The 19,281-nt window shown below is 44.0% G+C and overlaps 1 protein-coding gene across 2 annotated transcripts in view; it reads right to left on the bottom strand.

Moving 5' to 3' along the window:
• Nucleotides 1–16,875: 16,875 nt before the first annotated feature.
• The window catches only part of tor4aa (torsin family 4, member Aa), a 5,127-nt gene continuing 2,721 nt past the window's right edge, over nt 16,876–19,281 (bottom strand). For both annotated transcript variants that reach the window (XM_035391967.1, XM_035391968.1), the window contains one exon: nt 16,876–18,851. In XM_035391967.1, coding sequence (XP_035247858.1) covers nt 17,613–18,851 — 1,239 coding nt within the window. In that variant the 3' untranslated portion in view covers nt 16,876–17,612. The remainder of the gene's footprint in view (nt 18,852–19,281) is intronic.

Genomic DNA, 19,281 nt, shown 5'->3' with positions numbered 1-19,281 from the left:
AAGAGGGCCAAGGGCTGAGCCCTGGGGGACACCATTTGGGATGGGCCATAAATGTGAGATCTTCCCTTCAAATTGAATGTACTGAGTCATATCAGAGAGGTCATTTATAAACTATCTCACAGGTTGATCTGATAAACCTATAATTAATAGACGTTGTGTCATAACATTTTGATCACCTGTATCAAATGCTTTGGATAAATAAAACACATTGTGTTCTAGAGTACAATTAAAAGATGCATTATGGGTTCAGCAATAACATCAGCAGCATGCCATAGAAGATATGGATCTAAATGATCAGGTCCTGAAGATTTATCTTAAAGAGCTTTATGTACCTTACTAACAGCGAAGGGTGAAAAACTAAAAAGCTGTCCATTTTCCTCAAAGTATTCAATTCTACCTGCATCAGGCGGAATTTGATTCGACTCTGTTTGAAACTGGAGACTGGAGACTGCTTATTAAACAGTACAGCATCTCCTGTCTGTCTGTGTCATTGACCATACATGCAGGTAGGTCATAAAGTGCAGTTTGCATGTAATTTCCTTCCAAAATAGAAAAGGATATTCTGATTTTTGCCTTTCTGGTTAAAGATGTACATCTATGTCTTACATATCTCAATGTGGTTCGGTCAGAGAGAGTTAGATCTCCTTGCATGAGGCCCAAACTTGGTTCCTCTCATGAATGAGTTTGGAAAACCCTTCTGTAAACCACGGGTTTTCTCGACCTTTAACTTTCTATGCTCTTAGTGTGGCATGTCGCTTTACAATCTTCAGAAAATGATTCTGTAAAAAAACTCAAACAAGCTGTCTCAACATCAGGCATTGAAGTTATCCTACTCCAATCACAATAAAATAATGTGAGAATCCTTCACTAAAATGTGTAAAACAGTATTTAAAAAAAATAAGTTTGTTTTAAAAACCTTTGTGTTCCTAATGCCAGCAATAACACCGTGATGGTTTATTTATTAAGTGATGGAGCACTTGCAGAGTAGCATGTAGGCTTTGTATAACCATTCCTAAACACCTCATAGGAAACTTATACAAAGAAGGGCATAGGCCTTAATCACATCCATCACCTTGGTATTAAGAGCATCACGTGCCAACCAACGGAGATAACCGGTCAATGAACAGGACAGATATGCAGTCCCCTCCAGCAAAAACAGGTAACTTGCAAGCTTCGAATTGGACAGATGGAAGATGGCTATCCATAGAAGTCAAAACTCATGGAGGAAGACCCATACCACAAAGATTGCAACATGGACAACAAAAGTCCAGAGAGCTTAACCATAACACCATGAAACCAACTGACACCCTCTTCTCCTGTGGAGTGTGCACATCAGTTCTGGCAGACAGTACCGTGGATTCCAGAGTGATATGTGAGCCTGGATAAAGTCCAAATAGTCTGTAAAAGCTTATACACCACATTTATAAGCCTGGCTAATGAAGTGCAGTTTAGAACAATTAACCTGCCAACTTTTAAAGAATTAGGAATAATCTTCTGACCAATCACATCGGCTCAGTGAAGGCAGAGTTTACGGTAGAAGCGCCATTTTAAACGAGCAGACACAAGGACTTGGTTGAACGGCGTGAGGAAGAATGTGTGAAATGTGGCACCCTTGTGGGAACCTCTCTCTGGGAAACGGACCAGCGTCTGAGCTGGCACATGCCCTCGGTGGCCTACCGCTGCTGCAGTGAGTGCTGCTTCCATGCGGTAAAGTCAGAGTCTCCAGATCTCACCACCTGGGTGCTAAAGTTCTCAGATGTTCTCTCCACAGATGTTCTCTCAATCTCTGTCACAAACACGCGGGACCAGAGTCTCTGGGCTGGCGCAAAAACCTGCTGCCGTTTAAATGGAAACTCCCAGCAGACTAATCCAGAGGGACCAGCAACACAGCGCGTACATTACTGCTAGACATCCCAATGGCTACAAATAACAGGAAAAAACTGTAGACATTTTCACAGAGGTACCATTCTTAAAGGGACATGTTAATACAAGTCCAAAGTAAAAACTGTAACACTACGAATGCAAGAAATAACATAAGACTCCTCTCTTCCTCCCAATTTATGTTCAGCTAAATGCATTAATAAACCACACTGGACCTATGATTTTGTTTTTACCAGTTTTAAAAATGTCCCCTCTGGGTGGCTATTTAAGGACTACTATCTGCTGAAATTGAAAATTCTATTAATTTGTTTCTTTAGCACAGGAAACTAGTCTGCTCAAGTTTTACACACAAACCCTACAGGCATCTGCCAAAGGAATCTGCAATAGTTTTGGGCTATTCAGAGCTGAAGCAGACTGGGAAATGGCAAAATCTTTATAAATCAAATTAAAATTCTTATCGACACAGACATAATTTTCCTGTGTAGTGCCACAGAAACAACCAGCATGTTAAACCATATGTACTAATGTCCTATGCTTGTTACAGGCCTGCAGCCAAAACTGTCCATGTGATACAGCAGAACAATTATTTCCAGTCAGATAAATTGAAATTAATGCTTTGTGGACATATCTGATGCACTCAAGAATACATTAAAATAGATAATAGGGCTTTCAAGCACTGTGATAACCTCTATTGTGAGAGGTTAAAAATAGTAAAGTTTTGACAAACCAGCGTGCACTTAGAAAGCGCGTGCCGTTTTCCAGCTGAACAGCCACATAAGCTCACAATGCGCCCAGGCGCTGATTGCGTGCTTTTTACAGATACTGGTTGCGTGCCAAATCTGCAGCTCTGTGTTGCGTGCACGTGCAGGACCCTTCCATGGGGACGGCCAAGGCTGCCTGCGTCCTCGCGGGTAAGCGTGTTGCGATTGCATGCAGGCGCCTCGTGGAGCTGGTTCCGCGCGTGCACGGCTCATGGCTTCGCTCAAAGACCCCGTGATCTAAACTGTGAGTGCGTGCTGAACTATTTTTTACAGTCTCTTGTGCTGAACAGGGTGGCCATTATCTTGCGCGGCTGGCTACAGGGCACTCCGCTGAGACGCCGCGCTCGTTTAATCATTAATGCCGATCGTTCCGCCGCGGGGTAAGTGCATCGCGGCCACGCGCAGATAGATGACCTGGCCTGGATTTGCCTTAAGTGGCGAGAAGCATAGACATACATGTCTATGGCCAGAAGGGTCCAACTGCAGACCTCCCTCCTGAGGCCCCAAGTTCTGTGAGCCAAATTAGATAATGTCATACCAATTCCGGGGGTTGAGCATGACCTCCATCCTGACGAATGAAATACGTCACTCCCTTTTTCATAAAGCTGTTGTCCAGCTTTCTGAACAACAGCTATCAATCAGAACAATTCGCACGCGCTAAATTACGTTATCTGTAATTCCGATTGAACCCGATTTACCCATTAATGGTTTGCAGCTCAGAGCTAACGAGCTATTTTTTTGAGAACGTTGCTAGCTAACTTGATTATTGGATGTAATTTGCGACCTGGTTAGCATATCTATAACTGGTTAAATAGTTTTCTGAAAATAATAAAAGTACTAAAAAGCGGGGGGGGGGGGGGGGCGATAATACTACCTGCATGAGAGGGGTCTGAGGAGAGAGGTCCCATTTGTAAGTGGCTGGCGGTGAGTGTGTGGCTGCCCCGTGTCTGCCTCACCTGATACTTGTGGTGTATTTTAAACTTCATCAAACCCTTTTAGACGTCGATTTAACATGAATGAATAGAACATATTTAAGTGTAACTTACATGATATTAGTTTTCTGCACTAGTTCATTCTATGTTGTTGCTTTGTATATTTGTCATTGCACTACAAATAACAGAGGTTTTTAAAATGATAAAATAAAAGGAATCAACTTATTTGGTTCCACAGAGTATTTACTTCTCACTTATTTGAGATCACTTGTACTGAATGCGTGTTTATTGTGTATATGTTAACTTGGTTTATAGCTCAGTCTACATGTAAACAACCACACAGGTAAATTGTTTAAACTCTGAAAGGTTTAGCCCTATCTACCTAATCAGCTTGAAACAAGCAATGTTTTTAAAAGTTGTGTTAAAAAATAATGCACAAAAATTATATTAAGTGAGAGAATTCGTAATGCAAGTTTCAACACGAGTGTTGTAATCTGTGGTACCACATTTTCCAGCAATAACATGTAGAATGGATACATTTTTGCTGGGAATCAGCTCACAGGTTTTAGTATTAAAGGTGTAGGGCAGTTTTCAGATGTGTGACCCTTATGGAGTCTGCAGGTGGGACAGTGCTCAGTTGCAAAAAAAAAAGCCTACTGAATCAGCATCATGTAAGCCTTAGGTTCTCCATAAGTCTAATCATGTTTTATACTGGTGGAAAGCCAGTGTCATGGGGAACAAGATGGTGTCTTTGGTGGTGGGGTGCTGACTAAAGGTCTTGATACCCATGGGTCAGCGCCCAGCCAGATACAAAGGTTAAGCCAGTGTGATAGGCTGACAGAGATAGGGCAAGCAGGATCATTGATGCACTGCTTTGTTATGATTGTGTGTTCATTTGATGACTTGGAGTCTACCAAGATAGATAGTGATCTGTATAGAGCCACACTACTGGCAGATCACTAGCAGTCTCCTTCTGTGCATAACTTTTAGCACAGAGGACTGTTTGAAAATTATTTTGGAGTCAGATAACAAGATAACATTTGTTAACCAAGATAACGTTAAACAAATCTCATTCCAGTGGCACTGGGTAAGACTACACATGTTCCTGCGCGACTCAGATTCTTCCGCTGTTTGGTGTATCTGAGGGGTTTCTTTGAAAAGCTATGCATGCAGTAGTTAAAGGAGTACCATGGTGATTTTCACACTTTCTCAGTTTTATGTGCTATTTGCACAAGAGGCATTGAAGAAACACAATGAATAAAGTATTAAATATGTCCGTTCTGTATTTTTGGAGAAATATGCGTTTTAAATTTATCGTCCTATTTTCAACCGGTTGAGAAAGTTGTCAACTTGGTGCGTCACGAACACAGTAACCACTCCCCTTTCCACGCCCCTTAAACCCATGGATAACTCGAGACCCATAGTTTGTGCCGCTGGCTTACAGGCAAGACAATGCAAATATTTGACTAACGTTAGGTTCACTTAAATTAGAGTGCCTTTTAAGGACTATTAGATTATTTCTGGTTATATTCATTTAGCTAGCTAGCTAACGTTAGCTAGCTAGGTAGTTTGCTTTTATGAGGACGTTATAGTTGTGCTTTTATCTTAACTTGGCTAGCTAGATAGCAAAAATTATAATTGGATATAAGTCAACGTCCTTACCTTAGCTATCTATCGATACTTGATATACTACTAAGCTAGCTAGTTTGTGAAAAGTCTTTCAAAAAGAGCGCGTATCATGGGGGTAGCTATGGTAACGGGGCACGGTCTGTCAATCATAGCTAACTGACAGTTCTCATTCCCACGCCCAGACGGTTCGGGTGAACTTTTATAGTGGGAAATTTAGGCTTAGAAAAATAAGTTTTAAAGTACATTGAAATGACTGAATAATAAAAAAATTATGCACATTTCTTTTGTTGTTGCCTAAAGACAACTGGGAAGTGTCACGTTCAACCACAGTGTAAATGCACAAGCCATGGCCTGAGGCCTCCTCTGACTTAACACAACACAGCACATCACAGCACAACACAACACAACACAGCACTGCACAACATAGCATAACATAACATAATAATGAGACCAGGCCATTCAGACCAACAATGCTCACCATTTTCTTGACTAATCTGTAGCTAGTACTCTGATTACCTACAGACTAGATAGTATCTAACTCCGTATCAAGCCTAGTCTTGAAAATCCCCAGAGTTTCTAACTCTACTATTTGACCTGGCAGGCTATTCCACACATTCACTACCCTCCGTGTGAAAAAATTATTTTGATTATCTGTACGGAATTTACCATTTGCTAATTTCCATTTATGTCCCCTTATTCTACTAACATAACTCAACCTGAAGACTCTCTTGTAGTTCACTTTGTTGATCCCCTTTATGAATTTAAAAGCTTCAGTCAAATCACCCTTTCATCTCCTTTTACTAAGCTTGAAGAAATTAAGCATCTTAAGTCTTTCCTCATAGAAAGTTATCTTTCATACCAGGAATTAATTTGGTTGCTCTTCCAGAACCTTTTCCAGTGCCTCTATATCTTGTAGTATGGTCCCCAGAACTGCACACAATAGCTCAAGTGTGGTCTAACAAATGTATTTTTTTAAATAAGTAAAACTTCCTTGGATTTATACTCAATACTTTTGGCTATGTATCCCAGCATCCTGTTGGGTGTTTTTTTTTTTTACTGCTGCAGCACAGTGCCTAGAACCTGAAAGGCTTTGATCAACCATTACTCCCAAGTCTTTTTCAAATTGAGCACATTCCAGTTTTGAGAGTGAGAGATAGAGAGAACGGAGATTATGTTCACACTCTCGGGGCCCAGAAATGTCATTTAATTTAATTATCACCTATTATCAAGAAACACTCCATTATTATGTTGCAATACTAAATGTTTACTACAGGTGGCAGCAAAGCTTCACAGGAATCACTTTGTGGTCGCTTTGAAATACACTGAAAATTGTCCTCCAGCTTGATGCACTCCCGTTGTTTCATAACTCAACAACTAATGAGGCTGTTCAGAATCTAATCTTATAGATTAAATGCTATGAGATTAAATTCCAAAATTATATGTTGGTCGATGGAAAAAAAATTATTTTAGCCTTTTCTGAGAATTACAGGTTTTCTGTGACAGTGCTGATCAGGAGCCCCACAGATTGCTTCTGAGTGTTGTGGCCCTTAAGACTCTGAGACTGAGAGACACTGACTGCCATTCCATCAACATTTGGCGGACAAATGTTTTTTTTCGTCCTCATAAAAACAGATTGGTGAGTTCAGTAATTGCTTACATTAACTCACCAAATTGTGTAGAAAAAGAGCAATGCTTGTGTTTAGTGAGAGTTAAGAAAAAAAAATGTTGCTTGAATACAGGCTGCTATTTAACTAGGAAAATGGAGAGATAACAGAAGGTAATGCTGTAGTGTCGTTCTCAGAGGGCATGAGATTGCATAGAAACACTAAGTAATGCACAAAACACGAGAACTGGACAGCTGAACCTGAGATGTCAAGATCATACAGTAAAGTAGCCGTTGTGCTTCTGAGAGAGAGAGATAGGAGCTTCAGCTCTAAACCAGCCGCTGTGCTACTGAGAGAGAGTAAATGGTAAATGGACTGCATTTATATAGCGCCTTTATCCAAAGCGCTTTACAACTGATGCCTCTCATTCGCCAGAGCAGTTAGGGGTTAGGTGTCTTGCTCAAGGACACTTCGACACACCCAGGGCGGGGTTTGAACCGGCAACCCTCCGACTGCCAGACAATCGGTCTTACCTCCTGAGCTATGTCGCCCCAGAAAGAAACAGGAACTTCAGCTCTAAACCAGCCGCTGTGCTGCTGAGAGAGAGAGCCAGGAACTTCAGCCCTAAACCAGCCGCTGTGCTACTCAGAGAGAGAGCCAGGAACTTCAGCCCTAAACCAGCCGCTGTGCTACTGAGAGAGAGACAGGAACTTCAGCCCTAAACCAGCCGCTGTGCTGCTGAGAGAGAGAGACAGGAACTTCAGCCCTAAACCAGCCGCTGTGCTGCTGAGAGAGAGAGACAGGAACTTCAGCCCTAAACCAGCCGCTGTGCTGCTGAGAGAGAGAGACAGGAACTTCAGCCCTAAACCAGCCACTGTGCTACTGAGAGAGAGAGACAGGAACTTCAGCCCTAAACCAGCCACTGTGCTGCTCAAAGAGAGACAGGAACTTCAGCCCTAAACCAGCCGCTGTGCTACTGAGAGAGAGCCAGGAACTTCAGCCCTAAACCAGCCGCTGTGCTACTGAGAGAGAGCCAGGAACTTCAGCCCTAAACCAGCCGCTGTGCTTCTGAGAGAGAGACAGGAACTTCAGCCTGGCGATAGAATCTCTGACCACCAATTTACAAAATCAGTCTGAGTCACTTTACCAAAATTCTGAACGCCTGTTCAGAAGCTGGGTCAGTTCAGCCCCCCTCCTGCCTCCCCCCCACACCTCCTTCCTCATCTGAGATGCCTTTTGGCACCACACCCTGATAACAGCACACATTACTCCACAGTCTGAGACATGACTCTAGTCTTTTTTTCAGAGCCAGAGGTCTATAAATACCTGATTTTATTCTCATCTAGTTTGGGTGGAATAGAGAAGTGAAAATTGTGTGAAAATGGAGGAACCTAAATGAATTTAACACCACAAAGGCTGTCCTTATCGCACGTGGCTGCATTGTCATGATTAATTGAACAAGCATGCTTTTGGCAACCAGTTCACATTTTTATATTGCTCTGCATAGAAGATGTATTTCAGACATGTGTTCACAGAAAAAAATGAAATGCAATAGATTGATATCCTCTTTGATTCTTTTGAAAAAAAACTACTGGTACCAAACTCCATATTAAGCCGCGTTTCCACCGCAGGAACTTTACCCCGGAACTAGGAACCTTTTGAGGAACTCCCTAGTTTCCACCGCAGGAACTAGGGTCTAAATTTAGTTCCTGGGGCTTTATTTTACCCCCCAAAAAGTTCCTGCTCGGGGGGTAGTACTTTCCGAAAGTACAGGAACCTTTTGGGTGGAGCTTGCAGCGCTGAACATTTCTGATTGGTCGAGTACTCGCAGCATTTTTTTGTATTTATTTTCAACCGCCATGTTTGAAAATATGCAGCCGCAAACCAATTTATTTTCATAATAACTTCAAATCAAACTTGTATGTTATGCGGCGCAGTAGCCTAGTTTTGGTTATAGCCTGCCAACGTCTTGGAATTATAACGTGTGCTCTTCTGTTCTTTTCTGCTTTAGTATTCGTTTTATAAAATGCTAAGTATTCGTGCTGGGACAGCATATTACGTAGGCTACCAAAACATTTAAACGGATTAATTCGGTTGCTGAATATTTTCTTCCGGATTTTCTTTGTTAGCCCGTTGTAATTGACTCAAAACGTTTGATACAGTTATGTGAGGTATGCGGTAGTTCTGCGTAATTAACATTGGTGATACAGTAAAAGCAAACTGGAAATCACCTTCCGCACTTTTTGTCAGGGTAAAATAACAGGTTAATTCTAGTAATCGTCCCTTTACAATCTGACTATTGGCCTGTTATATACTATTTGTTGCATAACAACGGTCCAAGTTCAACTACCAATGACATTTTTGCTTGACAACGGTAAAATATGCCCAAACGGCTGCAGAAGAATATTTCAATTCCAGGTGATTAAATCGATAAAAATCAATAAATACAAAAGTAACCATATACAGTCATTGTTGGTAGCCCGTTGTATATAAGTGGAATAAATGTCCCGGTTATTAGAAAATAATGTAGGCTACTTCGGTGGTAGTATGGGGTTACAGAAGAAATCATAGGACAGATGGACGGACGACAACGTCGCTTTTTCATACGTCATTGGGCTAATTTGCCTAATCTTCGAGGGACTTTAGACCGCGGTGGAAACGCAGACAACCATGGGCTGAAGGAACCTTTTAGTTCCTTGAAAAGTAGTTCCTGGGACTAAAAGTTCTGGGTAATTTTGGTGGAAACGCGGCTTTATACTGTCCATTTAAAATGGCTGATAGATATGAGACACATGCACGCTGGTGCAGATGAGAGCCCTCCCTCCACACTGATTGAGTGACCAACTTGTGGAAGCGTTCCAGGTGAGCTCTGCCAGGTAAGTGACCTGAGAGCAGGTCAGTGAAGTCCATGCCCAATGTAAAAAAAACGAATTTATTTCTGAAACATTCAGTTTTATGACTTGGGATTAGCTCAGCCCTTTTCAAATTTCATTGAAATAGGACAAACATTTTGGCAGCACATTGCTCCTCAGTATTTCAGTGCTGTCTGGTCAGTACCACTTCCGGTCAATGCAAATGTCAGACCTGTGCAATATCACTGTCACATTTGAACATTACTCCTGACATGACTCCTGAGATGTCAGATATGCTGCTGCCTAATGCACTGTAATTTTTAAATGTCATTTTTTTAACATTGAGAGAAATTCGTGTTTGTGTCAACAATGCAGTTACCCAGGTGACTCAGTAACTGTGGTGCGTGGAATCCCCCCAGGGCCTGTGTTCACCTGATCCTGTATGAGGAAGAACGTAAAGCTGATCTGAGATCAGACCCTGTGTTCATATCTCAGAGCAGGAACTCTGTTGTAGGATCACGCTTCCCCCAGTTCACACTGATCCTAGATCAGTGCTTCTGCTCTGTGATGCTGTATAAATGCTGATGAATACGTGCCCAGGTCTTCCATGATAGCCTCCACTCCCAGAGCCTGCATTCCAGTGCACTGATTCACGTTTTTACTGCCAGCTGATATGGATCTCGGGGTGGGGGGGGGGGGATTAAGCTTGGGGCACATCTGCAGAAACTCAGAGAAAAAAGAACTGGCAGGAGAAGGCTTTGGGGGGGGGGGGAGTGTAGGGTAGGGTGGGGTAGGGGTGGTTGGGCTTTGGGGGGGGGGAGGCGAGGGCGGGTGCACGAGCTTCAGTGTGAAATCAGGCTGTGCAGTCTTCTAAACACAGGACAGGCAAGTTCAGTCTTGGAAACAAGATGTCTGGATTTTCAGTCAATCAGTGAATTAAATGATGCGTTAAAGCGTGGAAAGACACAGAATAAAACACTGCAGCCTGAACAGGAATCACAGAGGCAGACACACTGCCTTACACAGAATGCATCGGCCTCTTTTTACCAAGAATGCCTTCTTAGAGCCAGATATAATTACTGAAGCCATTCAAGCTATGTAACTGCACAATGGCATGCTGCTGCCCCACCCGGAAACCAAACCTGTTGCCGCTCAGCTGCAAACCCAGTTCCCTAACCATTATACTACATTCTCGCCAACTGTATTCATTCATATTCACTATACACAGTGTCCTGGCCAGACTTGAACCCGCAACCTTATTATTGCTGACACAGTGCTATTACAGTGTTTACCACAGGGCATAATGTGCAGAAAATAAATCAGTAGATAATGATTTGGGATCTGTGTGTCAGACTCCCCCAGGAAGGGCGTTAACACTGCCGTCCCTCAGGGGCCCCAGTTCATAGGTGTATCACCTGAGTCTCATTACTTTAGTGCTGAAATGATATTTAATCAGGTTTATGGTCACTTCCATTGTTCTTCTGACAACTCAGGAAATAACATGAAATTCAGCTAATGAATTAAAAACTGCCCATATTTGTTCTATGAGAACTTTTCAGTCAATGAACTGAATTTTGGTTAATTTCCTGAATTGACTGAATGGAAAGAGAATTGACTCTCTCTCTGCATTAACACTTTGTAGAGTAGGTTTTTCAAAATTCTAAGACAGTCTTCTAGAACGCCATTGCTTTCAGTTACCAGCGGTGATTGTTACATCAGCATTAGAATGTTCAGAATGTCAAGAACATTCTAATCACATATTTGTGATCTTACATCATGATCTTACACAAAGGGTTGAATGTACATTAACCTCAATGTTTTCAGGACCCTTGTAAGATTTTGTTAACCAGGGCCCTGTTTCATGAAGCAGGATGATTTATTTCCTTAATTTAACATGATGCAGATTTGATGTGCTGTCACTTGTTTTGTCGAACTCTACAAAAAGTTCAGTTTCAGTGACCAGTTGTCCTCACTTTCAGCATTTCGGACCCTATACAGCTCAAATTCAACCCTATTGAACCAGTCAATAGAAACTGTGACCTCTGACCTCTGTCTAAAGGATGTGAACATGGTTTATATGACAAGCACAGCTATGTATTTCTGGCATGTAGCTTGAGCAAGTAAATGATTGCTCAATAAACATCAAAACGTCTAATTAAGAACTATTAACAGCTCATTACATTACATTTATTAGGCTCTTTAATCATCTTTTTGCTATAAGCCGCTCAGCTCAGTTCAGGAGATGCATGTGGGGTTGGAAGGGAAACCAGCATGCGCAGCGTGTTAGGCAGGGGAACCTGACGCATGATCTGCTGCAGGCTGGCGTTCCTGCCGCAGGTAAGGGAGCGTGGGGTAATGGACCGTGGGGTAAGGGAGCGTGGGGTAAGTGACCGTGGGGTAATGGAGCGTGGGGTAAGTGACCGTGGGGTAAGGGAGCGTGGGGTAAGGGAGCATGCATGCTTGGATGGATGCTTGTTTGCATATAGGCAGCTGTGCATGCTTGGATGGATGCTTGTTTGCATGTAGGCAGCTGTGCATGCTGGGATGGATGCTTGTTTGGATATAGGCAGCTGTGCATGCTGGGAAGGATGCTTGTTTTGGTAGGTGTGCAGGTGGTGATGGACCGTGAGTGGGCGGAGCTAATGCAAGGCTCTCAGTAGCTCGCTGCTTTCAACCAGTCCTTGTATTTGGCTGTGTGGAGCGAAGCCTTTAGGCTTGGCAGTGATGGAATGCTCATTATCAACACCAGCCCAAACACCTGCACAATGTGTTTCTTTGTAAAGGTGTGGGTTGTTACAAGAAATACATTTTTTAAAGTAAGAGCCAACTATGTTATGCTTTTTGTCCTTTTGCCAAACCATACACTCAGAATAAATTAATCAAACCTTCTTCAGGTTCATATTTTACCTTATCCTTATATCATCGCCTCTTCAGGTTTAGATTTTATCTTTAGAGCATATTTATACAACAAGGTTTGATTATTTTATTCTGAGTGCAGTTAGCAAAAACAGTCACTAATATAATTGTCTCTTTTTCTCACCACAGAGGGTACTTCTTACACAGAAATACATTGTGTACATAACCTATACAGGAAATATACTGTAGCATGCTAATCCTCCATTATGAGACTGCATTTTCAGTTTTATTAATATTTTACTCCATATTTTACTCCATTTAACATTACTGTACTCCATTTTACACGGATACAAAGATTCATTACTAAAAATAACTTCACATCTATTACAGATTTTTGCATAAATGTACACATACAGTATATTATAAAATTCACATTTGAGTATCTTTTCATTAGAAAAAGGCAAACTTTTGTGATTGATGTGTAAAATTACACACATGAAATTATCATAAAATTACTCAATTAATTTTATACAATTGTCTTCATACTTAATATTCCATTTGGGCAACATTTACAGGAAAAACTTGCACTGAATTTATACACATTACATTACATTACAGGCATTTAGCAGACGCTCTTAAGAATCCAGAGTGACTTTACGCACCTTTTTACACAGCATTTACACTGCATCCATTCATACAGCTAGATATATACTGAAGCAATGCAGGTTAAGCACCTTGCTCAAGGGTACAACGGCAGGGTCCTACCCAGCTGAAGCTGTGACCTTTAGGTTACAAGACCAGTTCTTTACCCATAATGCTACACTGCCGCCAATTCATCAGTTGAAGCTGTTGTCTATCTTACCTGTCTATATTACTTGCTGATTTTAAGATTAAAATTACAATCTGCAGAGAGCCTGTAGCTCTCCAGGACCAGGGCTGAAGGACCTAAATGGATGTTTATTTCACAATCGGACAGCTGTGTGGAGGGAGGAAGTGAGCTCATGGTGTTGTTTTGGCTCAGGAGAGAGCTGCCTCTGGGGGGGTGGGGGTGGGCAGACTCAGGAGAGAGCTGCCTCTGGTGGGGAGGAAGAACTGACGCCTCTGTGTGACATTTCTCACTCTGAAAAAGCGCGTCCAGCAAAGTCCCACACGTCTGTCCCACAGGTCCGTCCTGCAGTTTGCAGGTTATAATAATGGGGTGTTTCCCATAAAGGTCATAGTCAAGTATTAGTCCTTCCACCTGATCTTCCATCTTCTCACTCAAAATGTTTTTCCAGGATGTATATCTGGTAAGCTTATAAGTAATAAATAAAAAAAGGTAAATATGGGGCATATTAAATTTCACTTCATATAAAACAGCACTTTAACATGTTTATAATGCCTTTAGAAAATTAACTCTTCACTCCCTTTAAGTCTTTAGGCATGCACCATCGTGGTTGATTGTAATCTTCATTTTTTAAGTGACATTGGCTAAACTTGTCTATCACATGGCTAAATTGTAGAGGTTATTTGTTAATATAGCCTTTGATCTGGAGTTAGCGCTGTTAGACTGCACATGTGCTAAATGATGAATTAGAGGTTAATGAATGCTGCAGCTGAATGGGTTTAGTCACACTTTGGGTCGAAAAGGGAAATTTTGTGTTTTTCCGTTTTGTATATACCCAAAATGGCGCACACCCAAAAGTGAGGAAGACGCAGACTAGCAGAGCATAAATATTAAGAAACAGCAAGGAGGTTTTTCAGTTTTTCTGTTTTGGAAATTGCCCCTAATCAACCCAACATGCAAGAAAATATCAGACTGGCAGCACTATAACACGGTACTACAGTGCCAACACTAGTCCTACAGCAAAACTACAGCAGCACTACAAGCCCTACAACAGCACTACTGCAGCCCTACAGCAAAACAACAGCAGCCCTACAGCAGCACTACAGCAGCCCTACAGCAAAACTACAGCACGACAGCAGCACTACAAGCCCTACAGCAGCACTACAGCAAAACTACAGCAGCACTACAAGCCCTACAGCAGCCCTACAGCAAAACTACAGCAGCACTACAGCAGTTCACCAGAGGCAGAAGATTCTCCAGCTGTTTTGCATCCTTTAACAGCTGGTGTCATCCGGACTGCCCTGTGTGAGCTGGCCGGCACAGTGGGGATTAGCAGGCCCCCCTCAGACAGCTGTGCTGCTGGCAGACTGCGAGCAGGCAGCTAGTGGGTGGCTGGCGGGTCTTGCGGGTTTGTGTAGGAAGAGTTGCATCAGTCTGTTGCATCAGCTTCACAGACACAAAGGATGGGCTTGCGCCTGAGAAGGAAGGCATCGGTACGCTGTTGTTTCAGTCGCAGTTCTGAATGAACTTCATCCCCACTGCATGCAAATCTCACCTTTCACTGGATTTATTTTCTTTTTCTCCATAGTGCAACAAAAGAGAAAAATAACTGCAGAGTCATTTTGACCCTCTCTCCACCCATGACTGATTCTAGACAAGGGCACAAAAAAAACAAAAGAGGAAGAAGGAACTTCATTAAAAAGTCTGACTCTTTCCCTCAGTAGACATTCTTCCGGGTGCAAAACTGCCACCTGTGTTCAAGGACTGCAGGCTTTGACAGTGCTGTTGCTTGTTTTTGTTCTTCTTCTTCCGGCTGTTCCCATTAGGGGTCGCCACAGCGGATCAGATTAATGATCCTCATATTTGGTTTGGCATATGTTTTATGCCAGATGCCCTTCCTGACGCCTTCCTTCCCTCCCATTTATCCGGGCTTGGGACCGGCACTGAGAATGCACTGGCTTGCGCGTCCCCAGTGGCTGGGTTTTGGGGCATTGGCCAGGATACGAACCCGGGCCGCCGGCGTGGCAGGCGGGAGCTCTACCACTGAGCCACCAATGCCCCTTGAATGACCTTATATACATATATATTTATTTTTACAAATTACAGAACCCCTATGGATGAGGTGCGGGGGGCTCATCCAGTTCAGGCGCTGCCTTTTTTAAATCAGGTGCAGCTTCTGATTCAGCCGCCATTTCAGGCTGTTTTTCTATTAAGAACACAAGTCATTAAGGAAGAATGCAGGAAGTTTAAATGTTTAGAAGCAAACAAAATATTTTGCCATCTGTGGCTAGAGTTGTGCTGCTGGATTCTTTAATTCACAAATAATTAATAGTCTCTGTTTGGGAAAAAACCTGTAACTAGTTACATATATACATTTAAAGCACATCTCAATATAAGAATTCTAACATTACAGTATTGTGAAAATGTTGCAATAACATTTTGTGTTGTAGCTGCGCATAAGTCCTAATGCCAGATGCAATGAACTTAGACTGCCTAACTGTCGACAGTAAAGATTTGTAAAGGTGGTAAACTCACATTTTTCACTGGCTGAAGGGATACACATTAAAAGTGTGTGGGTCAGCCTGTGGGGTCAGTGTATACGGATACTACAAGCGTCGGTTACCATTCCTCTCTCAGTGAATGCCACAGCCAGCATGAATCCATTTATCTGCTCTGCTGTGATAATGCCACTGACAAACTGCAGATATTTAATGGCTAATACTGCATCACTTAAAACATATTAGCTAGAACGAATGTTGACAAAAAAATTGCAATTATCTTGAAACACAAAGTTTAATCAATTTCATTCATACGCCCTCTCCAAAGTGACAATCTTAAAGGCACTGTTCCAGTAGTCAGGCAACCACAGTCTAGTATGGAATCTGGATCGTACTCGTGTTGACTACGGCTGGCCACTCGAGTTGACACATAAATTTGGCCAGGATGACCAAGTCTCGTCACTCACCAGCGACCCCTGCTGGCTGATCCGACTCCTGTCTGGCTCTGGTGTGAAAAGATCAGCAGGTTGCCCGTGTGTTTCACAGGAGAATGCCGTTTACGGTGATCACTACACAATCACGCCAAAGTCAGACAAGCTATCCACACTGGGTTTTCTGAAAGCTTGAAGTCCTGGTGATTTGAAGATGTGGCTCCTGTTGTTTCCTTTCTTGGAAGCACACAGTTTTCAGAACAGGCTGCAAATCTCCTCAACACACAGTGCTGTCAGGCACTCATTTCTCGTAAAGCAACAGCTTCCAATCAGCCATAGCAACAGAAAATCAATCCTTCACATGAGCATACAGCAATAGTCAAGAACTGTCAATCACCCAGACACATGGCAACAGCTGGTCGTGTCCAAACACTGGCAGCAGCCAGTGCACACTATGTAACTGTTTTGTTATGGAAATAGGGGGGACATAGCTCAGGAGGTAAGAGCGGTTGTCTGGCAGTCGGAGGGTTGCCCTGGGCATGTCGCAAGTGTCCCTGAGCAAGACACCTAACCCCTAATTGCTCCCAACGAGCTGATTGGTACCTTTCATGGCAGCCTTTCACCACTGGTGTGTGAGTGTGTGTGTGAATGGGTGAATGAGAGGCATCAATTGTAAAGCGCTTTGGATAAAAGCGCTATATAAAATGCAGTCCATTTACCATTTACCAAATAGCAGTAATACTGTAATTCTTCATGCAATCACACATTCATCAGTGTGTATTAGGTTCAGAAAGTCTGAAGGTAGGTCAGATGTTTTTACAGCTGTGTTTCATACACTTGTATAGCGCAGTAAAATTTTGTTCTTATGGATCTGGAAATGAAAAGCCTTGTCATGTTCTCCCTCCCCCAGCACATTTAGAGACCCCTGTAAGCACAGGGCTCCCCTATGTCACCCTGTCTCTGGTTGCCATGACAGCTCCCCCATTCTGAGGTGGCCCAGTGGGAATCTAGTGACTTCCCTGTCTGGAGTGGGTAGCGGTGGAGTAATCCCTGTGTGGAGTGGGTAATGGGGCAGTAATCCCTGTGTGGAGTGGGTAGTGGGGCAGTAATCCCTGTCTGGAGTGGGTAGCGGTTGAGTAATCCCTGTCCGGAGTGGGTAGCGGTGGAGTAATCCCTGTGTGGAGTAGATAGTGGGGCAGTAATCCCTGTCCGGAGTATTTAGTGGTGGAGTAATCCCTATCCGGAATGTTTAGTGGTGCAGTAATAGTGTTGTAGACACGCACAAACACGCACAGGCATACGCACACACTTTGCCTTCTTCACACACCTTCATTAAGAGGTCTCACAGTAGGTTGACTTTGGCCACCACGTGCTTGCACCCTGTCTGGGAAAACTGCCTCTGCCCCACAGAGTGGTAAGCGATCTCCGCCGCCAGGCGCTCGATGTGGGCGTGGTCGGGGTAGAAGCCCTCCCGCGTCATTTCGTCCAGGAAGCAGTCCATGACGTGGCTCTTCTCCAGCAGGGCGAGGGGCACCAGCTCAGTCTCCGCCTCGCCCCACAGGGGGTGGTGCTTCTCCAGGGCGCTTCGCAGCACTGGCCTAAAGTCCTGGCCCAGCCTGGCCTGGCCCATGGAGGCCTCGCTGGAGGAGTTGTGCAGGATGAACTTGGTGATCTCCTCGTGGCCGAGGTTCCCGATGAGCACGTAGATGGCGTTGAGGAACTCGGCGGATTGGCCCGGGCGGGAGAGGTGGTGGAGCACATCCAGGAGCGGCCGGTGCATGAACTCCACCTCATCGAAGATGAAGACGGGAATCTTCTCCTCCTCCTCGGCCAGCATCAGCGTTTGGGACACGCTGTGGGACAGGTCCTGGGCGCAGTTCTGGGCCTCCTCCTCCAGGGGGCAGTGGTGGAGTGCAAAGTACTGCAGGACCAGCTGCTCGCCGAGGACCGAGCGGAAGTGGCGGGCCAGGATGCGGCCCAGGTGGCTCTTCCCCACCCCTGTGGGGCCGTGCAGGGACAGGACCAGGGGCTTGTTGTGGACGTAGGTGGACAGGTAGTCCCCCAGGTGCTCCAGCAGCTGCTCACCGGCCTCCCGCTGGCCAAACACCTCCCGCTTCACGGTCTTCTCCAGCCCCTCCAGGTCGTACCTGAGCAGGTGGTCGTCCAGGTTCTCGATGGCATTGTAGACCTGCAGGAAGACGATGAACATGAGCAGGAGCAGGCAGCTCTTTGCACGGCTCCTCTCCTTGGCGGGCCTGGTCTGCGGCTTATAGCCGCTAGGGTAGAGGACCCGCCTCTTCTTCCTCTTCTTCCTCTTTCGCGGGAAGGCCAGGCTGCCAGTCATCACGCCGTCGAAGGTGAAGATCTTGGGGCTGGTGGAGCGTGGCGGGACAGCCCCTTGGGACGCCAGGCCAGCCGCCATCTCCGCCCGCCGCCTCTTCAGCGCCAGGTACTTGTTGCGGATTCGCATCATGGCCGTGAGCTTGGAGGAGAACTGAGAGAAGCTGACGTGGGGTGCTGCCTGCTCCTCCTCTTCCTCCTGGCTGTCCTCGGGGCTCCCCGCCCCATCCTGCTGCTCCATCTGAGGGGCCAGACGGGGACATGGTCACGGCATAGTCTTTTTTAAAAAAAGTCTAGTTACAAGTAAAGTCTGTCTTTTAATGAGACTTAAAATCTTATTTGTGCTTAGAATCATCATTCCCACCCCCTCACCCCCATATGGCACCCCTGCTCATGTATACCAAAGATTTCTTTGTCTGTTGCAGTTTGCAAGGCAAAAGTCTTCAATCCAATTATTAAAACATATTTTACATACATAATATGTTTCAAAACCTGATATGGTACTATCTGTACAAGGCAGGGAAAAATCATCATTGGTTTTGTTTTTAAACAAATATTTGGTTAAATGTAGTAGAATTATAGGTTCACTGTAAAGAAAAACTAGCTAATATTCACAGTTCCTGTTCTTGAGAATAAGGACATAATCTTCATCTACACACATTCTTTTCGTG

Source organism: Anguilla anguilla, chromosome 14, assembly GCF_013347855.1.
Source record: "Anguilla anguilla isolate fAngAng1 chromosome 14, fAngAng1.pri, whole genome shotgun sequence".
In the NCBI taxonomy this organism is placed as follows: Eukaryota; Metazoa; Chordata; class Actinopteri; order Anguilliformes; family Anguillidae; genus Anguilla; species Anguilla anguilla.
This window is presented reverse-complemented; position numbering and strand designations above follow the sequence as displayed.